Source organism: Glandiceps talaboti, chromosome 9 (genome assembly GCF_964340395.1).
Source record: "Glandiceps talaboti chromosome 9, keGlaTala1.1, whole genome shotgun sequence".
NCBI classification, from domain to species: domain Eukaryota; kingdom Metazoa; phylum Hemichordata; class Enteropneusta; family Spengelidae; genus Glandiceps; species Glandiceps talaboti.
Window position 1 is genome coordinate 7,540,021 of NC_135557.1, and position 24,855 is coordinate 7,564,875.

A 24,855-nucleotide genomic window follows, 5' to 3' on the forward strand; every position below is an offset into this window, starting at 1 on the left:
CAATGCATAGATATACGTTGAAAACATTTGTACACACACATGTATAGTGCAACCTGCTTTCTTAATTTAAACAAAAATATTGGGATTTATAGTAAAAGAAGATTTTGAAATTTGAAAATCCAAAAACTAGTTTAAGTTTAGTAAAAGATTAGTTTAAAAAGTTTAGTTAAGATGTACATGCAGAACTACTCAGAGATATCAGAAAACGTACCTGTGTGGCAACTATCACTGCAGAGTCACTGCAGAGTAGTATCAACCAGCCCTTCCAGCTCGTTGACTATGTATAGATCAAAGTCGTGACATGAAATATGCATTCTTTTAGAACAACATATTCTCCTCGTAACCAATAAACAATAACCGATCTGTTTTTTGGCATTAAATACATAAATAATTTTGCAGTGATTTGCAAATAAAATACAACCACTAGAAAAAAATAAATGAAAACAATATTATGACCGTAAGCTACTTTTCTTTAAAGAAATACAATTGCGAGGTAAAGGCCAAAAGGTCATTCTATGGTCAAATGATTTTATCTTAACTTATTAATTAACTTGTCTATAAGTAAGTTTATTTTATTAAGAAATGCCAACTCGTTCTGTTGTTTATTGATTACGCAAAAGCATTCGACTGTGTACACCACGGGCCTTTGCTAACTATACTGCGTGAAATGGCTTTCTAAGAGTATATTATTCGCCTGTTGGAAAATCTCTATCTCAACCAAAGCGTAACAGTGAAAGCGGAAGTTGGCTGAAGCGACTCTTTTCCGCTAGGTAAAGGTGTCAGCCAAGTTTTTATATTATCTCCACATCTTTTCAATCTATACACTGTGGCTATTAGAAGGCAGGTTGCTGTGAGGTAGAGGGCGGGAAACGGTGGAGAGAGAGGAGTCGCTCGTAGTGTGGCTAAAAACGGAATGTCTTTATTTCCAAGTATAACAAACCAATAGCTAGAGTTTACAGGAAGTGAATAACAATTAATATTGGTATAAGGTATATGTGATCGTGTTGATATATATGTACAAAATCTTTTTATGTAAAGTATTACTGATATTTATGAGAACATTCTTAAAGTGACCTTTGACGTTCATGACATTGCTTCGGGGGCGCAGAGAGTAAACTTGAATTGAAACATAATTTAAGGAATGGAATTTCTTATTTATTCCAATACTTTACTTATGTTTTAATGGCAAATGGAAAAGACAGTGAATATACCAAGTTTATATTGCTATCGGATCCCGCGAACCCAGAAAGTGCCTTCGATACCTTTATCAGTTCAGTCGGTCGTCAAAACGCATTTGGAAGCTAATCCGTCACCCTTAGCAACATATCTTGAGAGACACATATACGTGGACAACGTAGTTACCGGGACAACGGATTCTAAATCGGCTATCAAGTACTACAAAACCGCTAATTCGTTGATGCAATCTAGTGTATTTAAACTTCGCACATGGGTTTCTAACGATAAGAAAATGAATGAAATCTAGACATCTAGACAGCGTACTTGAATCTAAAAACAATGTTAATATTCTAGGTATGAAATGGATGACCCGCTACGACGATCTAACCTACACTTCGAAACCAGTAGAATATGACATCCTTACCCCTCGGCTATGTATCGCCCGTACACGTCAAGGCTAAATCGTCCATCCAACAACTATGGAAAGATAAACTAGACTGGGACGAAACCCATTCCAGAATCTATGGAAAAGAAATGGAGAGAAATTATCGTCGATCTGAAGGAAATTCAAAACGTGACATTTCCGCGCCAATATATGTCGGACATCAACCCCATCAATAGTCTTGCTGCTAGACGTTCGGGCTTTCTTTCGATACTATAAGCGAACGAAGTTCGCAGTGAGGGCTTGCCCGAACAGTCTAGCAAATGTCATTTCCAGAACGGACATTCCATTGAGATTACATTGAGCAGTGGGTTGGGCCATGTATGCATATATATACTTTAATATATTCAATCTCTGCATGCAGGAGTTGACAAACACATTTCCGTCATTACTATGTCTTATCGGTTTATGGTAATTGTGTTTGATGAGTGTGTAGACATTGTCATTCACACATTTTAGTTAACGCATTGGTGGTTATTTTTACAAGCCCCTCCTTAACATGAATATGCATGAAAACTTAGCTATTGTCCTCTGTTTGTGCTTGTCGCTAATACGGTTCTCTGATTGGCAGTTACTTATATCCTGATGACATTTGCTAGACCTTGGATGTTCCATCCTCGATAGCGATGTTCGGTCGTGTGTCGTATTCTATCGGAAGAACATCCGAGGTCTAGCAGATAGACTACCCCATCAACTGCGAACTACACGTGTTCTCTGACGCGAGCCCTCAAGCTTATGGGGCAGCAGTATACTTAAGGTGTGAGAACAAAATATCGCTCATGATAGCAAAGACGCGTGTGAAACCATTGAAGAAAATATCTCTTCCGCGAATGGAGTTGATGGGAGCCGTAATCGCTACGAGACTAGCAAACCACGTAATCGGCGCACTACAGGGCCTACTTTCGTTCACAAAACAAGTACTTTGGATCGACAGCCAAATAGTAATTCACTGGATTACGGGACAGAAAAAGTTGCCAGTGTTTCTACAAAATAGAGTCAACGATATAAACAAACCCTCCTACCAAGTGAAATATTGTCCATCTAAGGACAATCCTGCGGATTTACTTACAAGGGGAATTACTACAACAGAACTCAAACAATCAAAGTTATGGTGGGATGGACCGACTTGCTTAGGCCAATACAAGGTGACTGGCCGATATGTGAATTATACGACAGCACAGTCTTACTACAACATGAAATTCAAGGAGAATCAGAAGATGCTATTGCTACACATGTTAACAAAGATGAGAAACACGCTATTCACAGCATCATAGAAGTAATTGACTTAAATCGCTACAACTCGTTAGACAATCTACTGAGTTTTTCTGTTTCCAGTGGGATTCGAACCCATGACCTCTGACTGCTAATTCTGTGCGCTAACCAAAAAATCGCGTTACAAAAGAAATAAGAGAAGCTGAAAATTTATGGATCAGAACAATACAAGCTCAAACCTTCGACAAAGAAATTGCAGCCTTGTCTAAAAAATCTACAGTGAAAGAACCGCTCGTGACACAACTTCGTTTATTTCTAGACAGGAAAGGAAAACTTCGTTTAGGCGGGAGATTACACAATGCGCCCATCGACTACTCCACGAAATTTCCCGCGCTTTTGCCACGAAAACACGAGTTCACGGAATTGCTCATTAGACACGCCCACTTGAAAGTCTTCACTCTGCAATACAGTCTACAGTGATGCACATTCGACAACGCTATTGGGTACCAAGTATACGCAACGTTGTCAAGGTGGCACTTCGACAATGTGTGACATGCAAGAAGGTTAGTGGCAAATCATACGACACGCCGGGTATTTTCTCCATTACAATCATTCAGAGTCAACAAAGCCTCACCCTTCACAGTGACTGGAGTTGACTTTACTGGAACTCTATATATTACCATTACGGGACATCATAAGGAAAACAAGTCAATGAGAATGACATAGTCCCCACTATGATTGGGTTTTAAGGAACTGGCAGTTTATGTTGTCATTTTCTTGATATCACTACTCTGATCACGCAACAACACTTGTGAACCTAAATCAAACAGACTTAGATATGTTGTGTCTGCTCGTTGGACATGAAACATGCCTACTCATGTTGTGTCTCCTCATTGGACATGGGACATGCCTACTCTTCAAGATGACGTGATGGAATAAACCATTCAACAATAAAGAATGGGTCAGGAATGGCTTTGGACATGTAAATTTCGCAAACAAAATGGCTGCCAGGCAGCCATATTGGATTGTATTACGACAACAATGAATATGCACATGTGTGTCATAGAACACTGTCCTAATACCAACTTTGAATGAGATCTGTTCAAGCGTGTCTGAGTTAATTATGGCTTTGGACATGGAAAATTCGCAAAAAAATGGCTGCCAGGCAGCCATATTGGATCGTATCACGACAAAAATGGATATGAACATGTGTGTCATAGAACACTGTCCTAATACCAACTTTGAATGAGATCTGTTCAAGCATGTCTGAGTTATGGCTTTGGACATGGAAAATTCGCCAACAAAATGGCTGCTAGGCGGCCATATTGGATCGTATCACGACAAAAATGGATATGCACATGTGTGTCATAGAACACTGTCCTAATACCAACTTTGAAGGAGATCTGTTCAAGCATGTCTGAGTTAATTATGGCTTTGGACATGGAAAATTCGCAAACAAAATGGCTGCCAGGCAGCCATATTGGATCGTATCACAACAAAAATGGATATGCACATGTGTGTCATAGAACACTGTCCTAATACCAACTTTGAAGGAGATCTGTTCAAGCATGTCTGAGTTAATTATGGCTTTGGACATGGAAAATTCGCAAACAAAATGGCTGCCAGGCAGCCATATTGGATCGTATCACAACAAAAATGGATATGCACATGTGTGTCATAGAACACTGTCCTAATACCAACTTTGAATGAGATCTGTTCAAGCATGTCTGAGTTATGGCTTTGGACATGGAAAATTCGCCAACAAAATGGCTGCTAGGCGGCCATATTGGATCGTATCATGAAACAAATTGACGTGCATATGTATGCCATTGTATGTTGCCCCTGTACCAAGTTTGAAAAAAATATGTCCAGGCATCTCCAAGAAACAGCTCTGGACAGACGGACGGCCGGACGGACAGACGGACGCACAGATGCACGGACAGACGGAACCCAATCCATAAGTCCCCGTCCCGGACTTTGTCCGGCGGGGACTAATAAAGCATACATATGTTTATTCACTTGTGCTGTCACTTGTGCTGTCCGTCTTGAAGTTGTAACAAATTTATCAACAGTTTCCTTCCTCAACGCACTTCGCAGATTTGCAGCAAGAAGATCGCTACCCACTAAGATGATATCAGACAACGCTACGACATACCACAACGCAGTAGAAGAAATTACAAATTTGTTGAACTCCCACGAAATCAAAGAATACATGAATAATCATCCTGTAGAATGGATGTTTATCCCCAAACGAGCGCCATGGTTCGGCGGATTTTGGGAACTGACAAAACGACGCTCAAAAAGGTGTTAGTTCGCGCCCACATCACCTTAGATGAACGTACTACTCTATTTACAGAAGTAGAAACAATACTTAACGATCGCCCAATCACTTACGCCAGTGACTGCCCAGGCGACTGCGACCCATTAACACCATCTCTACTATTACATGGACGCCTACTGAATACTAGTACTCTACCCTACGAATTAACTGATCATGATACGCTATCGGACACTATATTTACCATTCGTGATCAGACTACACTCGCCAAACGCAAACAATATCTCGCCAATTTACACAAACACTTTTGGCGTAGATGGTCTTCTGAGTATCTACCAAAACTTCACTAATGTCATAACCCTAACGGTAAAACGAACAATATCATAAAGGTTGGTGACGTAGTTCTAGTACAGAGCGACGATTAATGATGCATCAATTAGAATATAGCTACAGTACAAGAGCTACGATATGGCAACGACGGACTTGTACGATCTGCAAAAAACAAAACTAAAGGTGGGCAAACAAATCGTCCAATTAATATATTGTATCCGTTGGAACTAACATGCGACGACCCAACGAACTCTACAGAAAATGCACGCGTATCCAATTGGATACTACAGATCGTGCATAGAGAAAGACGTCCTATCAGACAAGTCGTTATTAACGTGAAAGATAGGATAAAGAACTGGACTTGTCAATTACAAATTGACAGACAATAAACGTTGAACTCACATTAGTTTAGGGTCATAAGTCTGACCATTTATTGAAACACTTTATACATATTGTTACGTTCTGGGGTGGCTTAATATAGCGTTTCAGTGTCTACGTTTGGTTGTTGTGAGTAGCACGGCAGAACGTAAACGATTCTCCACTCTAACTGTCTTTCTCGGGTACCAGGATCTACGAGCTTGTCTAAGTTAGGAATTAGCTACACTGGTATCGTCACATACACGTACGCTCTTACACTCAGGCAGAGAGAGACACCGCACACCAACAGTTGCCTTGTAATCGAAATCTTAGAGTAAAGTTTATTTCTCCAAATCCCTAACATATAAGTTCTAGTTGTCACCTTGAATTAAGGTGATGTCATCTTTGTAAACATAACTTGTTAAAATTAAATGATCTCTCACCTAGATTCATTGTTCTAAAAGATACGGTGAACTTTCCACCAGAATATTTAAGATTGAGATTCAAGATCATGCCATAATATGTAAATTGTTTACGTGTAAGACAAATGTTGATCATGCCATTGGAAAATTAAGTATTACTTTGAATTCGGTAATCAGCAAGTCATCTCCACCGTTTCCCGCCCTCTACCTCACGGCAACCTGCCTTCTAATGTGCCTATAGCCACATACGCTGGAAACATCATGCAGAAAGCACTCAGTCATGAAGAAAGAATATCCATTGGAGGCAAAGTGTTACATGAACTGAGGTACGCAGACTATACAACTCTTCTTGCGAACATCATAGAAGACATGAACCATTCGTTGCAGAGACTCAAGCAAGAGAGCGAAGCAGCTGGACTTTACCTGAACATCGGCAAAACAAAAATAATGAAATTGAACGGTGGTGCAGACTCCAACCAGAACATCATCGTGGACGGCGTACAGGTAGATGAAAGACGGAAGGTGCTCGCTGAAGAGGAAGTCCACCAATCAAATTGGTGGATAACATCAAAGGCCCATGAGCCTTCACGATGCCTACCAAGCGGCGCAAATTCGTGCAACATAGAATGAGGTGGTCACGAGAGTCACAAATAGCCGAATCGGTTGAAATGAACGACGACGACAACGACGACGACAGCGGCGGCGGCAGTCAAAAGAAAAACAAGAACTGATATTTAAAAAAATGGGTGACAACATGTCTGAATTCGAAAAAATAATCAACAACTATAGACAACATATCTTGGTCGAACCTAACGAAGTACATAGCAATTGTGTGGTCATCGGAATGACACATTCAATAGTTACATTTGACCTCTCGCTGGTGGTATTGTGGTCATAGGCTTCATCAGAATGACAAATATCCATGGTCCCTGATGACCTCTAGATGGCGGTCTTCTCATCAGACTGACAAACGTCATAGTCAGGGCTAACCTCTAGCTGGCGATATGATCTATTGGGTAGATGTTAGGCGCTGTCCACATTTATGCAATAATTCGAACGTACAGTGAATGTCTAACTAGAAAGTTATGGTGACACTTGGTGTTTATATAGAGTAATGTGTTACAAGTTATCATACTGTCTAATGTTGAGAGTTGTCATTTAGAATATATATATGTACATTCTTAACATATATTGTTTTCTGGCAGCCCGACATACTACAGTGTTGATACATAATTATTTCACCTAGTTGAATGCTAGAATAAATACAGTTTGACAAGGTTCAATGCCAAGGTGTGACGTATCGTCTGTGGTGATATGACAACTGTATCTCATGCATATATATAATCATACCACGGCTTATCTCATTAACTCGTGTCAGACAGGACTTAAAATATAAATCTATAATGCTAACTTATGAAATCAATATAAGTATAAACGCCTTTGGAGAATTCACACAGACTTAACCGCAGTTAGGAGAATTTGTTGATCCCAATCACACTCACCAAATTCAACAACTTTAACATTATAATTGTCATAGGTATGCGTGTTAAATGTATGTATACAGCCATACTATATATAATTATTTATCATGTGCATGTTTGATTGTATTAGTAAGTATTAGCGCTATAGTCTACAAAAAATGTCGATTAATTAAATCAACAGAAAAAAGAAAAAGTGAGAAACATAGTTATACATTCATGCATACATGTCAACACTGAGTAATACACTTTCTGTGTTTCATCTTACAAACAGCAGATACTGGTAGTTTGACACTGACATGCCCTTCTGATTATACTGTCTACATGAATGGTACATCTGGTCCAGTTACTTTCAGTGGTTTTACATCTACTGGGATAACAATGGATCCTAAGTGTGAACCAGAATCTGGTACAGTTTTTAACCTTGGAACAACGACTGTAGGCTGCGCAGTTGCAAACATTGACGGGTACACTGCAGGGTGTTCTTTTCTGATAACAGTGCGAGGTAGGAAGACAAAGTATATTGTTACGTGCACACACTATTGTGTTAAACTAGAATAATACTTCTATTGTAATACATGTATTTTATGTAACAAAATACGATGGTAGTCAAAGGTATGTTATCTATTTGATATGTAAAAATACGTTTATAAATCAAGGTACTTTATTCATTACTTACATAAAAATACAATAGTAAGGGAATGCGCATTATTTGCGACGAGGAGTGTTAGAAAAAATGGCATTTCAGACACCAAGCAACTCTTTGTAGAAGACACAGTACACTCAAATACTTTACTTTTATGTGATTGAATGGTGACATGAATTAAAAGAAATTAGTGGTAACAAAAAAGTACTAAAGGTGTTTGTGATATGTAGGAAATGGCTTGAACAGTTTGCTATTTGACCCTGAAGGTCAGTCAAGGTCAAATGTCCAAAATTATATGACGTACTATAGTGTCTTTTCAAGTATTTGATATGAGGCACATTATAAAACACTCCACTCTTAGTCACGATGGAATATATTGCATGGAGAGGATGGACAACATGTTTTAGAAATAGGTAATTAGGGTCAACCTGTTTTGCATTTTACAGAGAGTGGGATCAGAGACTTTTTTCCTGGTCTGATGGAACCACAATCCCTCTCATGATCAGGGTAGAGAAAATAACAGTAATTTTGTCGCAATTCACTTTGTTACCCTCCCCCTCCCCCCCACCATTTTCAATTTAACTCTTAGTTACCTGTATTATTTAGCAATGGGTAGTTATTTGGATAATCAAAACTTAATGTTATTGTTGTAAATCATTTGTTTATTTCTAAAAATCTTTAAAATGTGTGTTCAGCATATTGGAAGATCCCTTACAAGGGTTTATGGGAAAACATATTTTGATTACATCATGCTTACTCCAGTCCTTTTGTCTTCACAAACACATAATCTGTCAGTACAAAGAGTTTCGAGTAAATATGATGTAATCACAAACGTTCTTACCACAAACTTTTGCAGGGCAACAAACTAATTTGTGATTGTATAGTAGAAAGAATAATCGTATCTTTTCATTTAGACAATTGCATATTATTAGATTGCTAAATGAATTTGGACGTTTTATTTCTATAAGGAACGATGTATTACAAATAGCATGATTTTGAACTGTAGCTTCCAGTATTGTTTTGCGTTTTTATTTGTCTGACATGTATGTGAACTGGGTAATCTTTCTTTAACTATATGACGTTTTGCTTTGTACTTGCAGTAAAGAGAAGAAAAAAAAGCTTGCAAGCACCCCCCCCCCCAAAAGAAGAAATTAAATAAATAAAAAATAAGAAGAATAATAATAACAATAAATAGATAAATAACAACACAACAAAACAATACAATGTCAAATATGTTAACACTTATTTACTACTTTACAAAATTTCAACGTGACTTTTTCCCCCTTTATCTGTTTAGCACAAATGTATCGAGACTCAGTGGGCATAGTTTAATGTGTATGCATAGGTGTGTGTTTCTGTTTCTGTTTCTGTGTCTGTGTCTGTGTCTGTGTTTGTGTTTGTGTTTGTGTTTGTGTTTGTGTTTGTGTTTGTGTTTGTTTCCGTCCGTCCGTCCGTCCGTCCGTCCGTCCGCCTGTCTGAATGTCTGACTGCATGCATGCACACACATCACGTATTTACGTACGTATGTAGGTACGTATGTATGTATATATGTAGGTAGGTAGATAGGTAGGTAGGTAAGTAAGAAGATACATGTCTGTATGTAAAACGATTTAAAGTATACCTAATTGTACGGATTGCTATTGCATTTGACCGGGACATTATCTAGGGTTTGTATATGGGCAAATAGTCCAACCAAATTGATTGTATCACAAATGTTCGTTCTGGCTTTGAAATGTGATTTTCTGAAAAGTAAAACTGTGATTAGCAACAATGCCACGGCCAGGACAACTGCCAAAATTATGGTATTTGTTGGAAAGATAATATAGTATAATTAAGGAATTGAAAAAAGCCCGGTAACTAAGATACCGTCCCATGATGGAGTGTTTGGATAGGTATCAGTAGGACTGAATCGATATTATTTTATGTATTAAACATTTTCCTATAAAATTTTAACACTGTAAAGTTGTAAAACAAAGCAATTTGTGCTATTTTCCTCTAGCTGCATTAAAGTTGTCATCGACTGCAATGCCTGACTTTGTTGAAAGAAATTGTAATAAAAAAAACAACAAACATATTGAGTTATAGTAATGTATTAAACCCGGACAATTCCTTTGTTTTACATAATTGTATTACATCGCAAATAGACGATTGTGATGTCATAGAAGTGCAGCCACAAACAGGTAAGACAGTCTTTGATCAATAGTTTAAGTGTTCTGTTGATATTATCATACAACTTAGAGTGGACTTCTTGGTCTATGGTATCAGAAGGAAGACGGGTTTTATTTTAGCTATATAAGTACGCTTAACGAAATCCGAAAAGGGATTTTTACTAATCTTGCCTTGCTCAACCGAATCTCCTGACCGCGTTTTTTATTTCCTATAATGCCTCAACCCCAGAGTACTACTATGCTAATCTAAACTAAACTTGTGAATTTCACAAATCTATCTTAGAGAGGGCGCGCAATAATCTATTGGGGAACATTATGTTTATGTATTATTTCCGAAACATAAAGAAGTGCAGCTAAGATAGATCAGTCTAACCTTCATTCCTCTTTAAAACAATTAAATGTTTTCTTTGAATGTTTTACTTGGTATTGTGATATTGTCTACAGATGAGGTTAACCTAGTTTTACTTGGTATTGTGATATTGTCTACATATGAGGTTAACCTAATTTTACTTGGTATTGTGATATTGTCTACAGATGAGGTTAACCTAATTTTACTTGGTATTGTGATATTGTCTACAGATAAGTTAACCTAGTTTTACTTGGTATTGTGATATAGTGTACAGATGAGGTTAACCTAGTTTTACTTTGTATTGTGATATTGTCTACAGATGAGGTTAACCTAGTTTTACTTTGTATTGTGATATTGTCTACAGATGAGGTTAACCTAGTTTTACTTGGTATTGTGATATTGTCTACAGATGAGGTTAACCTGATATTGTCTACAGATGAGGTTAGCCTAGTTTTACTTGGTATTGTGATATTGTCTACAGATGAGGTTAACCTAGTTTTACTTGGTATTGTGACATTGTCTACAGATGAGGTTAACCTAGTTTTACTTGGTATTGTGACATTATCCACAGATGAAGTTAACCTAGTTTTACTTGGTATTGTGATATTGTCTACAGATGAGGTTAACCTAGTTTTACTTGGTATTGTGATATTGTCTACAGATGAGGTTAACCTAGTTTTACTTGGTATTGTGACATTGTCTACAGATGAGGTTAACCTAGTTTTACTTTGTATTGTGATATTGTCTACAGATGAGGTTAACCTGATATTGTCTACAGATGAGGTTAACCTAGTTTTACTTGGTATTGTGATATTGTCTACAAATGAGGTTAACCTAGTTATACTTTGTATTGTGACATTGTCTACATATGAGGTTAACCTAGTTTTACTTGGTATTGTGATATTGTCTACATATGAGGTTAACCTAGTTTTACTTGGTATTGTGATATTGTCTACATATGAGGTTAACCTAGTTTCACTTGGTATTGTGCTATTGTCTACAGATGAGGTTAACCTAGTTTTACTTGGTATTGTGATATTGTCTACAGATGAGGTTAACCTAATTTTACTTTGTATTGTGATACTGTCTACAGATGAAGTTAACCTAGTGTTGAAGAGGTTCGTGTGAAATAGACTAGGTTACATCTTATCTGTTGATTTGCTGTGTATAAAATTGCGATAAGAAGTTACCTTAAAATGCAATAACATTTTATTATATTCACATATAGTAAAATCATAACGGCGTTTATATTAATGTTGATAGTGTCGTGTAACATGTAACTGTGATTCATTTTTCTTATTTCATATTTTTCAATAATTTGGATGCTTATTATAATGATACATTTATGCCGATCCATTGTCTTTCATAACAGTACTTTGATGATAAAAATAAAATCATCTCTACACAGGAGTGACCATAGACAAGTTTACAATCACATGGCCAAAAGAGGACACTTCGAATTCATACACTGCTTATGAAGTGAGAGTTCGTGACCAATTTTCCAATGACTACGGACAGCTTATGTACCATGGATTAGGACAACCCCCACCTTTGATGTTACCTAGTGGTAAACCTGAATCTAATTACATCGTGGAGGTGTTACTGAAGACGAATACATCTCTAGAAAGTAACTGCAGTAAGGAAATCCAGGTATGAGAGATCATGATAAATTACACATTTACATCTATTTAAATATACATCACACCAGACACACACTGTAGAGATACTAACCACTGGGCGTTGTTTGAAGTCATGTATGTAATTACTTATATTTCAAATGATGGTTATAATCGTTTTAAGTAGTAAATGGATACAAGCACAACTCGAATATTGGAGTAGTTTCTCACCTTAGTGGGCTGTTTTCCAAACGCTTTAAGTAAATAGAAAGGAGCTGTACAATTACGTAATAAAATAACGACAACAGAACACAGATGAAGCAAACGTACATGAATTACAAGTCGAATATATCCCTAGATTAAATGAAAAAAAGTAAAAGGAGAAAAATGAATAAACTAACAAGTGTAAAACTGTGGTTGGTGTTGAATAGTTAGCACAATGTACAACAGGTAATTGATAAATCCAGTAACATTCTTTCCTGTTTCGCTATTGATCTGTACAACCAACAATTAACTTAAGTTTCAACTTTAGAAGTCCTGGTAGATAATACATTAAAAGTATAAATTATAGTAACAGGCGTTGCTAAGTAACTAGCTATCGGTTTGATGTATGAATAATTACTGACATTTTGACTTTAACTTTACTGAAACCACTCAACACCTGCATTCATTAGAAGCCATGAGACAAAACTTGTTATAAGGATTTCAATCAGTGCAGCAAATGAGTTTTTATTGTTGTAAATTTTGGCTTCTGGAGTCATGCATATGTATTAGGTGAACATTAACATCACTCTTAAGAGTTTACAGCCGTCAGATAAATGGTCATTCATATTTATTGTTATCTGAATTATGTGATACTATATCATGAAATAACTGTCCAGAACCCAGACATAATAAAAATGACATTGTTTCAGGGAATGGTGTTCCACTTCAAATACAGATTTAATAACTGGACAATGATTGTATTACATAGTTTATTCATCAGTTGAACTAAGAATTAATATTGAAATTAACATTTCATTCATTTTGACGTGTATTTGTCAACAAGTCTAACTGACAGCTGATAATATAATATTCATTTCATCATAGCGTTTTTATCGACCAGTTAACTGAAGTTTGAGAATTTGAACAGTGATCTCAATAGAACACAATGGATGGATTGGTGGATGGATGGATGGATGGATGGATGGACGTACAGACAGATTGATTGATTGATTGGTTGATTGATTGATTGATTGATTGATTGCCAGACTGACGGAAGGACGGATGGATGGACTGACTGACTGACCTACAGTCGGTTGGGTGGTTGGTTGGTTGATTGATTGATTGATTGATTGGTTGGTTGGTTGGTTGATTGATTGATTGATTGATTGATTGATTGATTGATTGATTGATTGATTGATTGATTGATTGATTGATTGATTGATTGATTGATTGATTGCCAGACTGACGGAAGGACGGGTTGATGGACTGACCGACCGATCAACGGTCGGTTTGTTTGTTTGTTGGTTGGTTGGTTGGTTGATTGATTGATTGATTGATTGATTGATTGATTGATTGATTGATTGATTGATTGGTTGATTGGTTGGTTGATTGATTGATTGATTGATTGATTGATTGATTGGTTGATTGATTGATTGATTGATTGTTGGATGGATGGATGGATGGATGGATGGATGGATGGATGGATTGATGGATGGATGGATGGGTGGGTGTATCGGTTGGTCGGTCATTCGGTCGGTCGGTCGGTCGGTCGGTCAGTTGGCTGGCTGGCTGGCTGGCTGGCTGGCTGACTGACTGAGTGATTTCTTCTGTCTTCGATTCCATACATATCTTTTACTTAGTGTTTGTTACACTTCGTTTTTCCAACAAAATAGGTACATCAAGCTGGAGGTGACAGCTCCGAAATATTAAAGACCAAAGTTGAAAATTTCCTGACAGAGTTCGACGGAGAAGAACCCACTACTGACGTTGTGTCTTCAGTAGTACAAGAAATTGATATCATTGGACAAGTTATCAACGATTGGCAAATGGTAGGTTGACATCCTGAGGCCTTATTAATTATGTAAATACCTAATGGGAATCGTTCACCATGCAATATCACAATATGTATGGATCTATATGAAGTTTAATATAAATTGATGACAGAGGCCAACTAAACGTAGTTTTAAAATGTCAACATTTTCATGTCAAGTTATAATTTCATCACTTTGTCATAAGATAGAGTAGAACGTGTATTAACATTTTCGTTCACTTTTATCCAATAGGAAGAAGACACCTATTCTATTGAACGTTCGCAAGAGGTAAGATAATCAAAATATTTCGGAAACATATAGTTATTATCGTATCTATGTTTTAGACACTCATTACTGTTCCTGATATAGTGTTGTAAGATTCTAATTCTGTTCAGTTTTACTTAAAATATAACTCTGTATTCGAACAGCATAAAGAAAACTTGATGGATGTGCTGTCTACTGTTACCAAAGTGGCAACGTTCGATGCAAACCTCTTGGAACAAGTGACCCACAGCATCTTAACAGTGACATCGTTTAGTGATTCAAAGGAACTATTATCAGGAACTAGGGTAAATAAATACATTTATTACACCTCAATGGTCGCACACAAACTGTCATTGTTCAGACTCGAATCACATTACCTTCTTTAAATTGATCATTACCCTTGGAGTGATATTATCCAGACATGGAGTGACTATTGCCCGAAACTACTGCTTGTTGGAGTTATTTCGATCAACACGCATCTACTCTGCGCACAACAACGATAATATTTTATAACTTTGAGCGACGTATACGTAGAAGACAAAGTCATACACATTAATTTCTTGAACCATGTAGAAGTGTAATAAATGTAATTAGAAATGAGTTTTAGGGTAATTTAAACTATTACAAATCCACATTTAATACTTATTTACAAGATTAATTTAGAAATGGACCATAATTGGGAACCGTATTAATTATTAAAAAGTTACTTCTACCAAACGTCCTTAAGAGGCGACCCTTAGAGGATGTCGGCGACCCCTGTCATACATGGAGAGAGTCTCTCTTCTTTTATTTTGTTTCTTTTAGACATTCTTACATCCTGACAGTATCACGTACATTGGCGTGATTACATTAATTATGCGATTCGTCTTGTCAGTGATACATTTAGGATCTACATAAAATGCAACGGTTTGCTTTTCGAATGTGCCACCATATGCTGTCTAGCCCAACTAAACTGGAATTCAGTAGTGCTATAGGCATAGTAAAGCATCCATCTGTTGTTAAGAAATTGTTCAAAGCAAAGTGATCGCTTCACAGGTGTATGATTTGGGTCAAAATATGTCGTGTTTGGCCACAAACTTAAACTAAAAAACTACTGGGCAGATTGGTCAGAAATGTGGTGGAGAGTTTTTAGGAATGTGTAGATTAAGAATTCTTAAGGACGTGATGATCCCACCAGTGGTATGCAAATTAGGGGTTTATATTTGGTGGGAATGATTGTGGAGGTGATATCTACACATATTGTTCAAAACAATTCAACTTGTCACAACTGGCCCTTACAACAATGACCACGCCAAAGCAAGAGTCAAGCGATGATGTCACGATTCAAAAATGGTATGTAAGAATCGTAGCAATAACATCATGCCCTTGGCAACAGCTTATTGAAGGTGTTTACAGTACAAAAATAACAAAGGGGATTAATATGCAAATGTATAAATAAACATCCAAAAAGTGAATGCACATAAGCCAATCAACAAGACTACGTCCATAATAACAGTGAAATGGTGATGTATATTACAAAAAGTACAATATGGATGTTTAGGCAAGGTATATAAATAAATATATATATATATATATATATATATATATATATATATATATATATATATATATATATTACGCTCTGCCACTGCGGTATAGAGCACTGTCTTAGCAGATTGATACTCACCGAGTTATATATATATATATATATATATATTATATATGTATATATATATATATATATATATATATATATATATATATTTGACTATACCGCATATTTCATATGATATTTCTAGAACTCATCATCTATATTTCATTACAAATGTAGAAAACTGGAGCAGTGGTCATTGACCATCTAGCTGGTGTACTGAGTTCCTTTGCCATGGATAACGATGCAAATGATGAGGTGATTCGTAAAGTGACAAATGGTAAGTTTGCTTACATTGTTTGATATTTACTCATTATGAAGTCATCCAACAATCTGTAGGCTATTCTGAAGACTAGATTAGTAATGATTTACAAAGGATTACTGCTTAAGGCTGTTCCTTGTATTGTTTACAAACAATTCAGTTTTGTCTATAACATATTCATCTATATTTTCAAAGACTTGTCCCACGAGTTCCTTGAATGACGTTTATGATCCAAAAAATATTACACCTTAGTAAAATGTGCTATTTTTGTTTATAGATTTACTGCTCACATCTTCAAATATTATTGAAGTTAGTGCCTCTAGTGTGATGACAGATGAAGGTGGCAAGAAGTGCACTGAATCGGTAAGTGAATTGTATAAACTAGTAGATTAATACACACAAATACTAACATGTTTGTTGATAACAAGGGCAATGTTGTATTTTCGTACATGTTATCGTACACTGATTAATATGTGACACCAATATCACCAAAACATCTCACTGCGAAATTGAATATCCGAAAAAAAAAAGATTTTGAATTTGAATTAATGTTCACCTTGATTTGTTATTGATAAGTATCATTCCATTTTCTTTGTTTCATGAAAAGGATAAAGACGCCATGTCGTTGGTAACCAATGCTGTTGACTCTTGCCTTAATACCACACTGTTAGTGATGAACAGGACGAAGGAAGAACACGTTTCCTTAAAATCGAATATCATCACTGCTGATGTACGGGTATACAGCGAATCCAACATTGAAAATGACGAGTTCACCTCGGAAGCTGGTGCGTTCAAATTATCAAGTGTAGGAAATGAGGGAGATACTGCTGATCAACGAAAGATACACTCTAGTAAGGTGGGTCATCCAAGGTTTCCTTCCCTTAAGAGTATTAATATTTCCTTTACTTCTAATAATTTAATGATAATGAAGATGATTCCATATTGATTAACATTATATAACACTCACTCAATAATGTTTTATTTTTTTATTAAGTTCCTTGGTTCTAAGACCAATTCCTACATGTGCGAGTCTCCTGAGATCTTGATGTCATCTCCTGTTATATCTCTGGATCTTCTGGATATCAATGGCAACCCGATCAAAGCTACAGGCTCCTATTTCATCAAAGCTACAAAGCCATCGCAGAATGATAAACAATCCCAAGAAGTTGCATTATCTTCTCAAAACGATCTGGAGTTTAGTATAAATAGGACTGGTCATGACAGTGTTATAACAGTATCCATCGACTCTGAGACAAGTGGTATACAGTATGATCTGTATGTGAAAGCCGATTCACACCCAAATGAAACCGACTTTGATAAATCATGGGAAATCCCAAGTGGTTCGAGGCGTCGATTGATGTACAACACTTCATCCTCTGATGATGTTTACATTTTTCTGTTGAAAACCAGTAAGTTCATCTTTTTGACTTGATTTATCAAATTATCGTTCCATCCATTCTTATATGTTAACACATATCACTTTTTTACAACGTAAATATTGATTGATTGATTGATTGATTGATTGGTTGATTGATTGATTGATTGATTGATTGATTGATTGATTGATTGATTGATTGATTGATTGATTAACGTATTTTAAAAAAAATATTTCGGTTAAATAATACGTTTTGAGAAACATAACAATTAATTACATGATAAAGTGATATATGTGTATATATTTGATCTACAGATAACACGAATCAACACGTCAGAATCGAACAACACAATATCACTCTATCGGTTACCGTTACTACCTGTTTGTATTGGAATGAATATAACCGAAAATGGCAGCCTGAGGGATGTCGGGTAAGTTTCCATTGCAGCCATGGAAGTGGAGGATGGGGGGGGGGGGTTTACTCATATAGTAGGGGTATGTATATATGTACATGTGTACCGTGATTTTGACACCACGCCCTGCTTTCGACTCATCTAGACCTTAGACAGTTGAATGTGCTAGCATTATACTGAGGATTGGCACACTCTTTAAATGCACGTACGACTTTTAACCTATTTGTATTATTTCAGACATTAAGACTACTATTTTATGACTGAATGTAAATATTTAGTCCCTACTTTCTGCCTGAAATATATACTTTTGATCTATAGTTGTTAAATCCGTGTAGTCTTAGTGTTTGTAATTTGTATCCACCAGGATACACCATCAGGACCATTGCACATGTTATTGGCAAATTTTAATCACGCTTGAAATTAATTACGGTAATTAATTAAGTAAGTAAGTATTCAAATAAACAAACCAGTTAAATACATATATGTTTGTCTGGTATGACAAACATCATTTTGGTCACCTTCACCAATGCAGTGTCTTTATAATGTATGGAGGAAAACTAATAGTTATATATTTAGTTATTTTGTTAACGGAATATCATATTGTTTGTATTACAGCCTGGTTCATCATCTGGCGATGGTACACTTGATATGTGTTATTTCAATCACCTGACGACATTCACCAGTGTGCTTGCTGATGTTGTTGTTCCAGTCAATACGATTGATTTTGGCAACGTCTTCTCCACTGACCTATCATTGCAAAGCAGTATTGTGATGATTGTAATTATCATAGGATTGCTTATATACATGATCTCAGTGATTTGGATGAGAAAGAAGGATAAACAAGACATACTGAATGTAAGAACATAATATTAATAATGTAACTAATTGTGTTTGCATGTATTAAATTGATGGCATATTAGGGTTTATAAATTTATTTTACATGGATGGTTTATAAATCATACTTGTACGAACCCCATATTCAACCTAGCTAGTAAACAGTTAACATTGATGTCATGTGTTTAGTGGTTTTACATATCATGGAAATTAACATTGTTACAAGTTTGAAGTTCGTGACATTACCTCTAACACTTGTAAAGTCAACTTGTGCCTCTGTAGCAATTACATTGCTAACTTTCTTTCCGGGGGTGAATAAAGCTAATAGCTTTTCGTTAACAGATGTCCTGTTAATATTTATCATTTGTATCATCTCACATTGTTCAGCTATAATGGAAAAGTCAAAAGTTTCAAAACGTTCTACACTCTGTCAAATTGTGACATATCCATCACTGCGCATGTTCTATTCTGTTGTACGTATATTATATCCATCACTGTACATCATGCATTCTGTCGTATGTATATCACATCCACCACTCTGTATGTTGCATTCTGTAGTACGTATATCGTAACCATCACTGTGTATCTTCCATTCTGTAGTATGTATATCGTAACCATCACTGTCCATGTTGCTTTATGTCGTATGTAAAGGATATCCTTAACAGTGCATTCTGTCATATGTCTATTATACCCATCACCATGCATTGTGCATTCTGTCATATGGATATCATGTTTATCACCGTGAACGGTGCATTCTGTTGAAATATATGTCATATCCACCACCGTGCACTGTGCATGTCATCGTACATATGTCATATCCATCACTATGCATCGTGGATTTGTGTCAATTAAGGTAATCTATTAATTATGCTGTCATAGGTTGTGTTGTCCATTTTACCAGTAAGAAAAGATTTTTGGAATAAACGCTTCATTTACTAGGTTTAGTTAAAACTGTCATTTATGTAAAAAGTGTTGAAACTCCTACAGTTCTTAAGATAAATGTAAGATTCTTTGTACATACACCACTAATTAACAATAATATTTGCTGATATTTAATTTCAATTGTAGTGGCTTGCAGTCACTCAGACGAACAACGAGCCTTGGCACAGATACTGGTATGGCATAACTGTATATACTGGATTACGTCCTAGAGCCGGTACTAAGTGCAAGGTAGCACTGAGAATAGATGGCGAGAATGGGATCAGCCGAAGAATACTTCTTGACAGCAAGGAGAGAGAGTTGGTAAGAAAAACGTTCATTCTAAGATTTGTTCGTAATTTAAAGCATAAGTAATGGCATATTTAATGCTGCACTAGCTGCAAATGGACCATTGTTTGAAACTAAGTTTCTAGATATGTAATGTAATGATTAACTCTCATGAGGTGTACTGGATCATCTGTAGGTAAATGTGTGTGTAGATAAACTCATAACAGTAAGAAAAGTGACAAATTTGTATTTTATGATACGGACCACAAAATCAGTGCCTCTATCGGCTGAGTTGAAAACCTATTCATTTTAATATATTCTTGTTTATAGGATTTAAAGTCAGGAAGCATTCACTCCTTGAACGCTGCTGTGTTTGATTATTTGGGACAAATTGAACGACTACAAGTGACACTGTGTAAGTCAAACGGTCAAGACTACGATCCATGGTTCTTGGATAGAATTGAAATTACTGATTTGACACCCGAAGCAGAAATAAAGAAGTGAGTTTTTATTTTCGTTTAAATGAAAGTCCCTTGTGTTTTGTAATGTATTTGGTGGTTACTTCCAGACAATAGCCTTGACTAAAATCCATGTATCACTCCGCCAACACCACGCCGCTGTGACAGGATGAAATGTTAAATCTGTGGGCATCAGTTTGGGAGAGATAAAACAATAATTAATAGATATATAGAGTAATGCTGTAACATGTTCATTTTAGAATATAGGGATTACCTTTCCACGTTTTCGTTTTCACCCACATCCCCCAGCTTCAATTTATCTATGACTAAAAGATTAAGAATATCTGATTATTAAACTAGCTATGGTACATGTCGAATCATTGTGTTTCCTGACGAAAATAAATTCACTCTATAAACCCAAAATTCGTTTAATACCAATCCATGTCGTAGACAGCGTTTCTTTGTAAACTATCGATGATATGAACTTCAGAAATGTTCTGTTTTAATTAAATCGTGGTTAATGATGACCATGTTAAAACACTTTTTTCATCAGATTGTTTGTTTTAGGTGTCAAATGGGTAATGAGGTCTTCTTTTCAGTCTTCGTCCTATCCTTTGAATGTAACGTTGTTCAGGGTATAAAGACCTAATCTTTGAAAGTTTGGTAGGTTGATAGCATTCCTATGAATCATACAACTACACAACATGATTGACTTATTGTCAACACTATATGTTTCTCTGAGAAAGTCTTATCTATCTACATCATTCTATGTTTAATAATTCAGGTATGACTTTCTTTGCTATGGATGGTTTGGAAAGGACAACCTGGTAAAGACCCTGGACGTCGCAAAAGAAGAAGATCGGAGGAGCTTTAAACATGTGTTGGTCAACAAACTTCGCTTGCAACTGTTCAACGATTACTTGTGGGGTTCAATCTTCAACCGACAGCTACCAAGCCATTTTACCAGAGTACAGCGTTTGTCCTGTATTACATCCATGTTGTTTCTAACGATGTTGGTCAGTGCGATGTTCTACAATACTGGAGATAAAGTAGCAGCCACAAAAACTATTGGTTATGGTGAGGTGACCATTTCCCTGGGTACACTATATATTGCCTTCATATCTTGTCTTATAAATATACCACCGGCAATCCTGATGGTTAAATTGTTCGAGAAATCCAACCGCCTAAGCCGAATCCTGCCCATGGAAATCATAACTACCAATGTTGACGGTGATGGGAATACTACCAGACGCAATCTGTTGCCCAGCTGCTGTTTAATATTGGGCTGGAGTCTAGTGATCACCTCCATATTACTGTCAAACTTCTTCTTGATCATGTACAGTCTTGATTGGGGACCAGAAGTGTCAATGCAGTGGCTGGTATCTCAACTTACATCATGTGCATTGTCAGCTTTCCTGATTGACCCGTTGAAGGTACATTTATTTATCACATAAATACGTGCATATCTTCTACTGTGTGACGTCAAACAGGGGTGATTTCAGAGCATATCACCCCTGTTCTACCGAACTATTTTTTCTCCGTACTGTTCGAGTGCTCGTGTCAATCCTACGCTACGATCAAGTTTATCGTAATAATTATGTGCTTTCAAAACGTAAATGCATACATTACGTTACATATTTCCTTGGATGACATGAGTTTGAGACGTAGAAGTCCTTTTATTTTAATTTGATACATTTTACTCTATTTAAAAATCACGTAGATTATCGATGTAGCAGCCGGCAAGCTTAAGCTTACTTCCGATTTTCCGTCGAGCTCAGATCTCCGAACTTACACAACCCGAGAAAATATGATTAAAATGACGGCACAAAAGTCGTATTCAGACAATTCTACTTACGTTTTAAACTAAATTCGATATAACATGTACATCGCAAGGTTATAACCGATAATTGTGGTTGAGAAACCACACAACAGTATGACCGATACCATACATATGGTAAGCTTGACCTCGCGACAGGTCACGCGATTATGTAATTTGCATAGCCATCGGGCGCCATTTTTTAATACGCGATGAAGAATATAGTGCGATGAAATGATGCAGTATTCGTAAAATACGATTTAAAATTTTAGAAAAATACGGGGAAATAGTTATGTGATAAATATATAATTCCATGAAATCAATGTTAGTTTTACGTCATAATGCTCCTCGTATGATTCCGCGGACTACAAATTCTCGCCTACCGGCTCGAATTTGTATTAGTCCGCGGAATCATACTCGGAGCATTATGACGTAAAACTAACATTGATTTCATGGGATTAATATAAATATGCGATATGTATGGGGTATTTTACAATCCACAAGTCCGAAATCAATGTTAATTAACACCATATGCTGTGAAAAATGTAACGAAAGTAAATATGTATGCTTGAATTTGAGATCAAAACAGGGATCACCTCTATGCCGGAAATTGCGCAGTGGTTTATTTCTGTTGCCCACAGTTTGACAGGATTATGTTATGTGAAATGAACATTGGTCTTTGCTTGCCATAAACCTTACAATGATTCTGAGTGAGAAAAAAATGTCATTTCATGCTTTCATTAATTCAAGGAGTACAGAGTTATGTACCGTGTATCTAAGTTATGATTTGAAAAGTTGTATCTCAGCTCGTTTTATAGTCAGTAGCCACATTTAGCATATGACGGCATACGAATATATTGGTTACTGGTTAACATTCTGTCACATCAATATATCATTGTATGTAATGATGGTTTATCATAAAGTTCATACAGTTATTTATTATTCGTTTTATGTTCATTGTGGAGAAGAAGTACTACCTAAGACAAATTGTACACTTTACACTAATGCTTCTATACTTGCCAGGCTGAACAAAAGTTGTAGTCATATTTTATGATATATAATAATACCGTTGATTTTCTTTTCACATACAGGCTATTATCGTTGCCCATGGGATGTCACTTGCGTTCTTTCTCTTGAAAAAACCACTGGAAGTCGACAATGATGAAGAATTCCGACAGATGTTGACCCCTCCAGCAGAGGAGGCAGATGGAATAGCTGACGTGCAGTTTCCTGTATAGGATTCAGAAATAAATGCCGGAAAACGAGAGCATGCACAACAAATCAGAAATTAAACTTGACGATGGCACGCTAGATTATAAGTACAGTAAACGTCCTATAAACTGGTAAAAACCTCATATTTATTTATTGACCTAGCGTTCTGCAAAAAATAGAGTTTCTAGTGTTGATATGTTTTTTTTTATCAATCGTGACTAATATACGAAGTTACACTGGTGCACTTTCCCACATTCGACAAAGTGGTCAGAAAACCTGGATTACTTTTAATTGATCAAGAAGTGATATCGTAACTGCACACTCGTAATTTTATCCATTACCTAGATTTGAATATTTGTAATTTTATCATATCTACTGTTTTTACTCATTTGAGGTTTGTGGCTCCGAGTGAATGCCGAGCACTGAGTAAATCTGCACAAACAGAATGCACAATGTGTTATAAATATACGTTACCGAAAACTATTGTTGTTAGGGATTCTGAAATCCAGAAATGCACAAATAACTGTCACAGAGAAAGCTATTTTGACAACCATTACAAACATGCATTGGAAATAGGTCACAGGAATAAACGCACTGGCACACCCATAAAAAAGGTGGAAAAAATTGACAAGTTGATGTGGTATTAATTAATAACTAGAATTTTAATTATATGGTACTCATCCTCTATTCAAAGAATCACTTCACAGTGTCGTATAGTTTGGGATAATGCAGCACGTTTTGAATTTCATAATTTCAAGATGACGATACATGTAGAATTGAAAACAAAACATTTAGAAATACGTATTAATATTTGTGTGTGTTAAAGTTCATATGTATATGTCACTTTAAATTCCAGTAATGTCAACATTAATATTTACTTGTGGTTGTTTTAGTCA

General features: G+C 36.3%; 1 protein-coding gene across 1 annotated transcript; it reads left to right on the plus strand.

Annotated features, from left to right (window-relative positions):
- The first annotated feature begins 20,093 nt into the window (after positions 1-20,093).
- Positions 20,094-23,985, plus strand: LOC144439741 (polycystin-1-like protein 2). The gene is made up of 5 exons (XM_078128976.1): positions 20,094-20,120; positions 20,336-20,509; positions 20,804-20,973; positions 21,716-22,364; positions 23,839-23,985. Exons 1-5 carry the CDS (start codon positions 20,094-20,096, stop codon positions 23,983-23,985), a joined length of 1,167 nt encoding a protein of 388 aa, XP_077985102.1.
- Positions 23,986-24,855: the final 870 nt, after the last annotated feature.